The sequence below is a fragment of the Musca autumnalis genome, unplaced genomic scaffold, assembly GCF_047663935.1.
Source record: "Musca autumnalis isolate F117 unplaced genomic scaffold, ASM4766393v1 scaffold_5, whole genome shotgun sequence".
Lineage (NCBI taxonomy): Eukaryota > Metazoa > Arthropoda > Insecta > Diptera > Muscidae > Musca > Musca autumnalis.
Window position 1 is genome coordinate 1,174,275 of NW_027412088.1, and position 12,776 is coordinate 1,187,050.

Here is a 12,776-nt window from a genome sequence, read left to right on the forward strand (position 1 = left end):
TAGCTGTGTGCCGTGGAAGCAAAATAGAGTGCATCCTAGCTGCGCACTCTCTTGTAAAATTCATAGGTGAATTCATAGGAAAGGATGTACTCCAGCGGCAATTGTTCTAGTGATTTAACTGCATCCGCGGATGCAAACTTTTTGCTGGGTTTACCTTATATTTGTTCTTCCCTGCCGTTTGGTTTATCAAAAGAAACAAAAACAATTTTCATACATTTTCGGAAACAGCTGACTTTCTTGCAAGTTCAAAATGTTGTTCGATAACTTTCTGCAATTTTTCTTGCTTGAGAGAGTAAAATTCACTCAGAGAGGTTGCTGGAACTGGCTGAGTAATTATTGCTGGGAAAGTTATCGTACACACCTATTGTGAACATTGAACTATTGCGTGTCATTAGTTTCAAAAGTTTTTCCGGAGAATTGTGATTTTGAACTGAGGAAGAGAAGAGAGATTTAAGTAATTTTTTATCCACCGACAAGATTTTTAAATTTGTTCCGGTTCTATTTTTATTAAATAATTGCATTTTTAACGTTAATAATAAATAAATTTGTGGTCATTTGTTCATTCAACACGTAGTGTGTGTTAAAACTCAAAACTAACATTAATGCAAAGTAAATATTTGTTTAATATTGATTTTGTTCTGGAATGGAAGATACAAATGATTTTGCCCGCACAAGCCCCACAAATGAAGATTCAAAGAGTATAAAATCGATTAGTAAAGACAACATCCATAGAATATGCTCTGGTCAGGTGCGTATACGTGCGTTTTCTATACTTATGTTATGTTGATCACAGGCCTAGTGCTACTATTGTTGGAAAGCTTCTGGAAATACGATGGAGTTGTTTTCAACGGTTCAAAAGATATGGACCTGGTTTTTGAACCTTCAGTATTCATGCTAACGAGGGTATATACACTTTTATATGGCAAAATATGCAAAACAAGCCCCCATGTACAAGTTTTTCGGGGACAAGTCCATACTTTCTGAGATAATTGCCCGAAAGCTCCAAAAAAGGCTGCCGGCACTAACTAAACTGGGTAGTACGTAAGATAACCCTCGAAGGGAGAAACAGATTCGGCAGATAATAGCAATTTTTTTAATCGTAAGTTTCATTTAATAGACGGCCTTCGGCCCGGGATTTAAGGCTTTCTCCTATGGACAGGAGCCAATCTCGGGAACGGGAACAACATTTTCTTTTAAATTAAACGTTTTCTCTAAGCAGCAGGCCTTTCAATAGGGGAACTTTCTTAACGTCAGAGTCCCATATCTCGGAAAGGCTTATTCCTAGTTATTATCCGATTTGTTAAGGTTCCACCCCAACCGCTGCAATCCGCCCTAATGGACATAGAGAAGGTGCTGATCGATATCGATTTATAATCGATAGTCTCCCACCTCTAACGCTTTGCCGCCATTTCTATCCTTTACTTTTCGAGTAGTCGTGAAAGTGCCAAGATCGCCCCGATCGCCAAATTATAAACCCCCCAGTTTAAACCCCAAAAAAATAAAACACATCTGTCGTCTGGCAGTGAATTTACTAATTTCGGACCAGGATGAATGTTTGGACTGGATTCGGATCGATCTGAAATTTTTATCACAGGTAGGGCTTGCAGTGCTGATCACGCCAATATATATATCATGGGCAGGAAGTCCATACTTCCCGAGATATAGGCTCCGAAAGTTCAAAAATTCCCTTGGTTTTGACGATAAGTTTAGTTTAAATCGAAATTTTGTCATATATAGCCGGCCTTCAGCCGGGGATTTAAGACTTTCTCCTATGGACAGGATCAAATCTCGGCTAACGCGAACAGAATTTTCCTTTAAATCGAAATTTTTTTTTATCGTCGATCCGAATCCAGTCCGTATATTCAACTTATGCCCTAATTTCAAATAAGCGTTTTTACTCATTGTGCCAAATAAACATCACGTAAGTATTCATATACTTGTGGTGTCCAATATTTGCTGTGTTGTAGTTGTTGCATTTGCCGGCAACAAACATTTCAAAGCTCTAAATTACGTCGGTAATTTAGAACAATAATTAAAGATTCCTCGTCCTTTTGGGGAAATCTCTACACGATTATTTGAACGGAAAAAACCGGATATATAACCGGATTTTCTAAACCGATATGGATATCAAATGAAAGCTTAAAAAACACCTTTTTAATGATTTATTTTCTGTTATATATATATATATATATATATATATATATATATATATATAAAGTCGTCGTTCGATCACAGAATTTTGTACAGAGAATTAGTAATTTCGTACAACGAATAGAGAGCGAATGACGTACCGTGGAAAAGGGAAAAAAGGCCTGAATTTGCTTTCTGGATAACCTTAGTAAATGAACCTCACCACTACCTATTGAATATGCATTGATGCCTAGTCTTTCGACCTTATAGTACGTTTATATATAACCGGATTTAACAAACCCACTGAGTTTCAAATGTCAATTCCATTGGGTATAGGTACGTCAAATAAATCCAAAAAAGGAAGCTAATGTTAACATAACAAAAATTAATGTAAAATAAATTACATATCTTGAATGTAGTAAGTGAGGGATGAATCAACTACCCCCAAAAATAATTACTATGTGTAAAAGTGGGTTTAGTAATTATAAAATAAAAAACTATATAAAATAAAAACAAAATTAATTGAAATTTATATTCTCTAGGAAGTGGAAGGGATGTTAAACTACTCTACTTTTTTTAGAAATGAGTCCAACAGAATGGGGGTTGTGAAGAAGGACGGCCACTTAGAAAATATTTCGAGTTAAAAAAAACTTTGGATCGCGTAGCCGGTTTTAGACATACCACAAAGGATGAAATCATAAGTTCCGACCACTCAAAAAAGTATCGAATTAGCAAAACATTCAATGGTGTAGCCGGTGTTGGACGTACACCGAGGAGAATATCTTAAGCCCACTTAAGAAAGTAAAGAATTTAGAAAAATCTATAGAACTATAATTTGGCATATCGCTTATTTACTCAAATAGTGACATAACTCAAAAAATGCGTGTTCTGAGTTAGCAATTTCTATTTTTTCTACGACTTCTATTTTATCTCTTGTCAAATTGTCATATTGATATCTCTAAAACTCAACGAGTTACACCTCATTTACTACGAGTTCGGCATTATTCAACAAAAATGTTTTTTGAGTTTATGAAGCACTAAAACACTTCAAATCATGCTTGATATTGCACAGAAATTTAGCAGTGATATATGTCTAACTGTTTACAAAATATGGGCAAAGTAGTTCTTTTAATTTCTTTTCAATTTCTTTTAATTTTTGTGTAATAAGCTTTTTAAGTTGGAAGACAAATTCCCATCGTCAACTTAAAACGCGTTTTTCTCGAAACTAGATTTTTTGAGATGTGTCACTCTTTGAGTAAATGAGCGATATGTTTATCGGTCGTCCATACTGGACCCTTTTCTGAGGTTTTTACATATCGGGATAGGTATTTCCATAAGCTTTCCAAGGACACCCATTTAGTAATCGGTTCAGAAGAATGCATACCACTGGAAAAGATAAAAACGGCAGTTGTTACTAAAGTAGAGGTGTTCCCAAAATTTTATTGATATTGACCAAGGCGAATTTAATTCAGGTCTTAGTCTCCATTTGCTGTCATCATTTTTTGCTCGAAATATCCACAAAAGGTAGAAGAAAACGGTAAAATATTCTTCGCAAAGCTTAAATAAAGGTAATGTACACAGATATTCTTTATAGAAGAGAAATATTTGTTATTTATTTTTGATTAAAAATATGTTTTGACAGCAAATGAAGACATCAGTTGGTATTACTGTATCAACTTCTTTCTTGCACGTTGATATTAACATGGATTTGACATCATGGATTTTGTCATTGCAGGTTATTGTAAGTTTATCTATTGCTGTGAAGGAACTGGTCGAGAACTCAATAGATGCTGGAGCTACAAGTGTTGAAGTTAAGCTAATTGAACATGGCATGGAGTCAATAGAAGTCAGTGACAATGGCTGTGGCGTTGAAGAAAATAGTTTGGAAGGAATGAGTAGGTTAATTAAATAATATTCTACATACAATTTTATTTCAATATTATTTCAACTATCCTCTGCAGCTGCTAAGTATCACACATCTAAACTTAGAGAATTCGCAGATTTACAGTCCGTTGCTACATTTGGCTTCAGAGGCGAAGCTTTGAGTTCTCTTTGTGCTCTGGCTAATATGTATATCGTCACTAGACACAAAAGTGCAGACGTTGGCTACAAAATTGAATTAGACCACGAGGGAAGGATTACAAGTCGTACGCCATGTGCCAGATCGGTTGGAACCACAGTCACTTTGACCAACATATTCGAAAAGCTCCCGGTTCGAAGACGTGCTTTTGTTAAGAATGTTAAAAAAGAGTTCAGTCAAATGTGCCAAATTCTACAGGCTTATGGATTAGTTTGCAAGGGAGTGCGTATAAAATGCACAAATCAGTCAGCAAAAGGAAACAAAAGTGTTGTAATACAAACGCAAGGCTCAAATGAAGTCGCATCCAATATTTCTGCTATTTTTGGTAGTCGTCAGATAAATGACATTCTGGAAATCAAATCACCTCTAAGGACGACTAATGGAGATAACAAGGATGTGGATGTGCTTTTGCAAGAATTGCAAGAGGATGTGGGTGAAACGATGTGTTTAACCAGAGAAGACATTGAACAACTTTTATGTTCTGAACTTGAAGGGTACATATCCAGTTGTTCACATGGAAGTGGAAGATCATCTAAGGATAGACAATTTTTTTATGTCAATTCAAGGCCATGTGATCCTAAAAACGTAATGACTTCCACTTAGCAGCAGATTATATTTATATTAATCCTCTTTGTACATTGCAGATATCTAAGGTGGTAAATGAATGCTATCATCGCTTTAATCCTCATCAGTTTCCATTTGTGTACCTTAACATTATAACTAATCGTGAATCTGTTGATGTCAACCTAACACCCGATAAACGACAACTTCATATTAATAATGAAAAAATTCTTACTGCCCTAATAAAAAAGGCGCTGAGTGCTACATTTCAGAGCATTCCATCTACGTTTAAAATGCAAAATACAACAATAACAAGTATGCTGGGGATGGCACAGAAAGACATAAAAAATGAATCCCCCGAGAAAATTAATAATAATAATGAGGATATAGAAAATGATATTTATTCAACCTCCACGCAAGCATTTTCTCAAGTACTATCTCAATGGAAACGTACTGGCGATACTGAAGGCGCAGTTGTATCCTCAACGAAGACTTGTAAAAGAAAATGTCCAGAAACCAAAGAAATAAGTACAAGAACATTGAAAATGCTGAAAATACAAGAATATTTAGAGAAAAATGAACCAGTGCAAACTCTAGAAGCTCATGGTTATAAATCTGAATCGGAAGATGATGAAAATGAAAAGCTGGAAATCGATAGAGAAAAAAGAATTGGTGATTCCCCGATACAACCTATAAAAACGGATCAAAATCTTCAAATGTACACGAAAACACCAGAAGTTGTAAGGAATCATGTTGAAGTATCTAACGACGATGTCCACATCAAGTCAAATTCGGGTATGGAAGAGACTGTAGTACTCGATGAAAGTGATTCAGAAAATGATTTCAAAAGGATAATATGCAATGAAATGAAAATCTCAATTTCCGAAATAGACACAATGTTACAACAAGAAATTCAAATTGAACAGGATATGCAACAGAAGGCAAAGTTAGAACGCTTGCGTTTCAAAAGCGAAATAAATCCACGCCAAAATAAAACTGCTGAAGCAGAATTACAGAAAGAAATAAGCAAATCCCATTTTGCACGAATGGAAATTTTGGGTCAATTCAATCTGGGTTTCATAATTACCAGATTGGACACAGATCTATTTATTGTCGACCAACATGCTACTGACGAAAAATATAATTTTGAAACCTTGCAAAAAACAACACAACTGTATCATCAACCACTAGCTGTGCCGCAAACCTTGGAATTGACAGCGGTTAATGAAATGATCTTGATTGATCACTTGGCTGTGTTTGAAAAAAATGGTTTTAAATTTGATATACATCAAGATGGTAAGTTAAATAATACTTTTCGACATTTTGAGCTCACCGATTGCAAATTCAAAAGTACAATTATGATCAGGGTTCGAAAACAAACAGTACCTTAAAATAGGTACTGTAAGGTAAGTATAACACTATGCAACACTGAAAATGCAAACTACTTCTAGTATGCATTTTTTGAAAGTACATATTTAGACTACAAAAACCCTAGTAGGGTTTTGTCCTGTCAGATCCAGTTCGGATTTTATGGCCTCATCTAAACCGGGCTAAATCTACACTTTTTTGCATTTATCAGGTCTTTATCTCCGAAACGAATAGGAATTTGGCCTTGCTGTCTTTAGCAATATTGTGGCCCTAAACTAGTAGAACTTATCTTCAGACAAAACCACATAAGAAAAACTCCATCTAGGGCATCCAAATTTATAAAATAAACAAAATTTTACATAATTTCTGAAATCCTGGTCAGTATCGGCTATTGGGATTTGAACAAAGTAACCATTTCCAAAAATCTTCCAAATAAAATTCTCAACAATTCTTTAGAACATTCTGAAACTCTAAAATGCTTACTTCATGTTGTTTCAGCGGTATTTTGCATCATATCTTTTACAACACGTATTTCAAACACAGTTCACACCAACAGTTTTTCTCGCATTTCGGATTTCACTACATTATTGACATTTTTATTAAATCGTCGTTGACAACTGTACCGAAAACAACGGCATAGAGGCATTCTACGACAATGACATGTTCCGAAGTTGTGTATTACATTCCAGGGAATATTTTTCCAAAAGAAAATATTCAGAAAAAATTTACGGTTTTGGAGATACGGCGCGAAATGTATAAAAATTGTGGAATTTTTGCATATATTTTGAAATTTGAGGCAATAAATGTAGTTTTTTGAGTTCATTATGTCTCCAAATATTTTATTCTTGTCCTTATCTACAAATTTGCTTCAGAGGTCAGAAGAAGATTCGCATTGGTTTCAGAGATACATATAGCCCCGAATTTCATTAAAAACTCAATATTTAACCATGTTTAGATGTGGCCATAAAATCCGAGCTGGATCTGACACAATAAAACCCAACTAGGGTTTCTTGTCGTATGGGTCTGTACTTTCAAAAAATCTTCAGTTCGAATTGTTTGCACAAGATCAGCTTAAAAATGTTGCACAATGTAATTGGCACACTTATTTCTAGTCCAAATTCGGTGACATTTTCCAACTTCCAACAATATTGGACAGATTTTGCGCTTTTTGTGCACCAAATAGCTCAAATCTGGCGAACATATGTATATATAGGAGCTATATCCAAATCTGACCCAATTTTCAGCAATATCCTTCATCCTATGGCTAAATAAATGATCTTCCCCAATTTTCAGCTTAATCGGACAATAAATGCGACCTGTACGTTGATCACAAAAATACATAGACAGACGGGGGAACATGCATAAATCGACTCAGCAAGTGATTCTATGCATATCCCCAAGAGGAACTATTATGGGTCTACCTCGTTTCCTTTTGAATGTTACATACAAATGGACAAAGACATAATATCCCTTACCACAATGTGGTGTAGGGTATAAATAGAGCTTTTGTTTTTGAAAAGAAATTTTTCAATACACAACTTATTTCTGTTACAAAAGACAACTTAACAAACTAACATTAGCTGTGTCTGTTTACCCGTGTACTCGATAATTTTAATAATTATTACAAATGTTTCGAATTTTGACAGTTGTATAAAGGAAAATTTGCTGAAAAAAATGTTTCAGCAACATTTAGTAAGTAAAAAGACACACCTATTGAGAAAATATAATAGAATTGTAAATTTTTGTGTAGAACTAGGTAATAAACGAAACTGGCTGCTCTTGAAAATATTGAATGTGTTTGCTAATTATTAACTTATCCGTAGAAAATATTGAATGTGTATGCTAATTATTGGCTTATCCGTGTAATTGTAGAATGTGTTTATAAAAATAATTTTTCTTAATGTTTATAAATTCACACTGAACGGTATATTGGGAAACAATCAAAATGTTTGTGTTTCAAAACCAACATAATAACGAAATGTATTTGTATGGGCAGGCCTGTAGGCCTATTCTGTAACTTTTAACAACTATGGATATTGTTTAAATTTCTTTTGTTTTTGTAACAACAATAAAACAAACAAATGAAATTGTTGTAAAATAAACAATTTCATTTGTTTGTTTTGTAGTTGTTACAAAAACAAAAGAAATTTTAAAAACTTTTCAATCGATAAAAGTTACAGAAAAGGCCTACTGGTATAAATACAATTTATCAAACTCAATCTTTGTCTAGCACCACACCTGACATACCTGATGAGCTGAATAGCCACCAGCGAAACGATCGTAGCGTAATGTGTCTGGGCTTCGCTAGATATCACTATTTCAATACAAACTCCCTTCAAACATGTTTTGAATTGTTGTAAAAACTTTGGAGTAAACTTAGCCAACTCATCTCAAATTTTAATTTCTTCAATTAAATAATTTGTTTACTACCACTTTCAGAGTGTGTGGAATATTGGAACGGCCTTGAAACTTTCTCAGATTCGCAATTTTTTTATGATTTAACAAATTTTCAATTACTCCTTTGCCAATTTGTCTTTATTACTTCAATTTTATTTACAAATGAGAACCTAGTCCATAGGGTCAAGAGCGGTTCCAAAAACTACAAAACACAATAGCGATATTCACTCATGGTGGTAGATTTAAAATCAACTACCTTTACTTCAGACCGTTTTTAATGATCTTTCAGAAAAAATCCATAATTTAAATAATATGGAAAGCAATATGTTAAGCGGACAAAGGAAAGTGGTTATTCGGAAGGCAATGCAAGACAAATGAAACCACCCGGATCTTAAGCAGGTCGTCTCGATATTGCTCATTTTTCCAAGAGAAAAACGAACGGGAATGTTCAAAATTTCTGACAGCAAAAAAAGATGCACGTAACGAGAATATTGAGGCATTGATACGGAAACGTGTATATGCTCAAAATTCTCGTCGGTCTAACACAAAGATGTTTTTTAAAGACAACTACGATTATAGTGTACGTTTGCCCGAAAAATGTTCTTATCAACCCGTGGTTTAACATATATAATGGCTTGAGATTGGATAAATTCAACTGATTTTAATGATATTGAAATCGGTCCAGAGAAAAACGCAACTTTTCTGTATTATCTACTTATGCAAATAGACAGGAGATCCAATAAACTGCAAACATTGGCGTTTGATCTTAGCGGTATAATCTTGTTAAAAGAGATATAAAAGATAACTACCAGACTCTACCACAGACAATTTCTGGAGATTTTGGAGCAGTGGGTCCTCCTTAGATGTACGCACAGAGGCTAAAAGTTTCAAAAAAAAAAAAAAAAGAAATTTCAGCACCTGCTAGACTTAAAAACTTAATTCCAAGTGATTGTCAATAGATTTATAGCAACATTACTTATGAGAATTAAAAGTTACATTTAAATTGTTGCAGATCTACAGTGACCAATATTTTTGGATGAAAATAGAGTACACATACCAAGGCTACTACATAAGTTTCTGGGCTAAACAACAATGCCAGGCGCCATTTACCATTTCCATTGGAAAGCTTAACATTTTCTAGCATAAGCGTTCTCAGTACGGTTTGACGTATCACGTATTGCCTTTTTACAGGACTTGAAGCATTAATTTGCAAAAAAATATGGAATTTACAATTTTCTATGTGATGGCTCGACACCGAAACGTTGGTAGTCACACGTAAAAGGTTTGCCGTAAAGTAAATTGAGTTTTTGTGAAATTTATTGTAGAGGAGCCCTATCTACCAAACACTCAATATATTTTACGCAAACTTTGTACGTCGAAGAGAAACGACATCATTTGTCAGACCAGGTGACACAATGGTTATGTCTGCGACACTTGCCGCTAATTTTGGAAGGGACGTCCATGCAAAACGTAGAGCTCTATACCAAAAATTCAAAATTCTTTTCCGAAAAATTTGTGAAAAACTGATAGTTAGGGTGGCCCAAAAACTGGGTGACAGAAAACATTGAAGCCTAGAGAAAACTGATAATGCAAGATCGCCATGATAGAGGCACCCTTGGGCATTTCTTTCACCGGCTTACATTCCAGACTGCATGAAAACCTGGCCGTAAAAAAGCTTTCTTATCGATGGATTCCGTACCGATTGGTGGAAGAATTTAAAAAAAATACGATCGCTCTATGCGCCTTATACGGTGCGTATAAGCCCGAAACAAAACAGCAATGGACAGAACATGCTGTTGTCACGTTCAAAAACCACGTTTTGGAGGTGTTTCAATAGAAGTGGAAAAAGTGTTTGAGCGCGTGCAGTAGTCTTTTAATCAATAAACAGTGATTTAAAAACGACCGATTTCATTTCAACAACGACTATATTTGGTTAAATTTCTGCTTATGTTTCTCGGATTTCATTGTATTACCTTTGTATTCACATGTAATTGTAAAACAAATCAAAAATAGGGGACATAGAGTACATATGATGAAAATAGAGGACAAATAGAGTACGTTGATAAAATAGAGTACGGACACCAATAATAGAGTACTGTCCTCAATAATAGAGTACGGTTGGTCACCGTATGCAGATCACTTAAATTATATTAACTATATTTTGTCGATAAATTGACCTCAATACCACAATAAATATAATATTCTGGATCTGATGTTTTAAATATACTTGAAATTATAAGTAATTGTAGTGCTAGTTGGAATAGACAGTTCACTTAATTGTGGTCCATTAAAATATCACCGTTAATACTGGGAATTGAACCCAACACCTTCAGATTGCTAGTTTAAAGTTAGTTTAACCGCGTAGGACAATAATTCAGTTCTAATTTGATTATAATTTTTCATTTATACTAGTTTCTTTAAATTTATGCTCAATAAACTGTGGGTTAAGTCTTTTGGCATTTCAGAAAAATACAATACCAAAAGACTTTACCCACACAGCTTCTGAAATTCTAAAAAAAAATAATTTTTTTCCAAAAATATATATCTTCTCTGTCTTAAAACACGATACTAAAAATGTTCGATATTTTATAACACCGTTTTCATTTTATAACGTTTTTTGCTTCTCCTGTAAAGTTTTAGTTTTGTGGGTTACGTCTTCCGGGATCTATGGTGACGATATGTATGTATGTTGGTTCACGTTTGTAGGTCCCAGATAAAGGCATTGGCCGATTTTAGGTAATCTATATTTTTAAGGGTGCATTTTCTGACCAAAGTAGCTGTCGAACTCTTAATGTTTTGAAAACGTCCTTCACTTTTTTCACATTCAAAATCCAAACAATATTTTTTTCCAATTTACACGTGCAACAACAACATTTTCCAAAATATTTTTTTCCAAATAATCCAAAAAATTTTTTCCAATTTACACGTGCAACAACAACATTTTCCAAAATATTTTTTTTCAAATAATCCAATTTTTTTTCCAATTTACACGTGCAACAACAACATTTTCCAAAATATTTTTTTCCAAATAATCCAAAAAATTTTTTCCAATTTACACGTGCAACAACAACATTTTCCAAAATATTTTTTTTTCAAATAATCCAATTTTTTTCCAATTTACAGGTGCAACAAGAACATTTTCCAAAATATTTTTTTCCAAATAATCCAAAAATATTTTTTCTAATTTACATGTGCAACAACAACATTTTCCAAATTATTTTTTTCCAAATAATCCAAATTTTTTTTCCAATTTACAAGTGCAACAACAACATATTGCAAAATATTTTTTTCCAAATAATCCAAAATTTTTTTCCAATTTACACGTGCAACGACAACATTTTCCAAATTATTTTTTTTTCAAATAATCCAAAAATATTTTTTCCAATTTACATGTGCAACAACAACATTTTCGCGGTAGGGAAAAATTGACACCGTATTTCATAATAGTTTTTCATGCTCTACACGGCTATGTGGTGGTATTTTTTTGGTTATAGCCCTAATGAACACATGCTTTTTACATGTTTTTTTATTTTATAAAAAAAAAAAACAAAAATTAATGCCGTAACACTTGAGCTTAAATTTGTTTCTTGTCAATATTCCAATGCATTTCAGAGAATAGCAGTTTTCGTTTAAGGGGTTATCCTTAGTTGTGCACACAAAAAAACTCATTTTTCATGAATTTTTACAAAGAATCTACCAATATTTTTAAGTGGTTCTCTTTTTTGTCTGTAAGGGCACATCTTATACTACTTTTGGAATTTTTGTTGTTGAAAAATATTGCATAGTTTTGTTGTATATTGCTGCCTGCGAAACCCTTTTTTGTAGAAGCGTTTTGCGGTGCCAACGATAGCTCGAAAACGGATAGGGCGATCTTCGTATATTTTTGTGGGCGCTTTAAGAACCTAATAATCATGTCTTTAAATCCATGTTTACATTAGGTAATTTCCTTGCGGCAATTTTGTCAGTTTGAAGGTGAAAGAGGTGAGGCATATGGTAACCCATGGCACAATAATTCATAGGTAGGCCAGGTATGAGAATCGCCAAAAAATACAACCCTGTCGCTATGGCTTAAAACGTCAAAATTGTTTTGATGAATGATAACGGATGAGTATACAAAGAAGAAGAAGAAGAACGAAATGTTGAAATGAAAACAAAACAGAGTTGAATTTGTTGATCAATAATAAATATCAACTCTGCATGTCAACACGGTTTTGACAGATTAAGCCATAACAAAAAAAAA

General features: G+C 33.9%; 1 protein-coding gene across 3 annotated transcripts in view; it reads left to right on the forward strand.

Annotated features, from left to right (window-relative positions):
• Window positions 1-421: 421 nt before the first annotated feature.
• Window positions 422-12,776, forward strand: part of Pms2 (mismatch repair endonuclease PMS2) — a 65,995-nt gene continuing 53,640 nt past the window's right edge. The window contains exons 1-5 of one of the 3 annotated variants that reach the window (XM_073956517.1): window positions 439-454; window positions 575-748; window positions 3,866-4,025; window positions 4,092-4,795; window positions 4,855-6,067. In XM_073956517.1, the coding sequence (XP_073812618.1) occupies window positions 644-748; window positions 3,866-4,025; window positions 4,092-4,795; window positions 4,855-6,067 (2,182 nt within the window). In that variant the 5' untranslated portion in view covers window positions 439-454; window positions 575-643. Of the gene's footprint in view, window positions 749-3,865; window positions 4,026-4,091; window positions 4,796-4,854; window positions 6,068-12,776 lie in introns of all 3 variants that reach the window. The other 2 variants (XM_073956519.1, XM_073956516.1) reach the window with 2 other exon arrangements.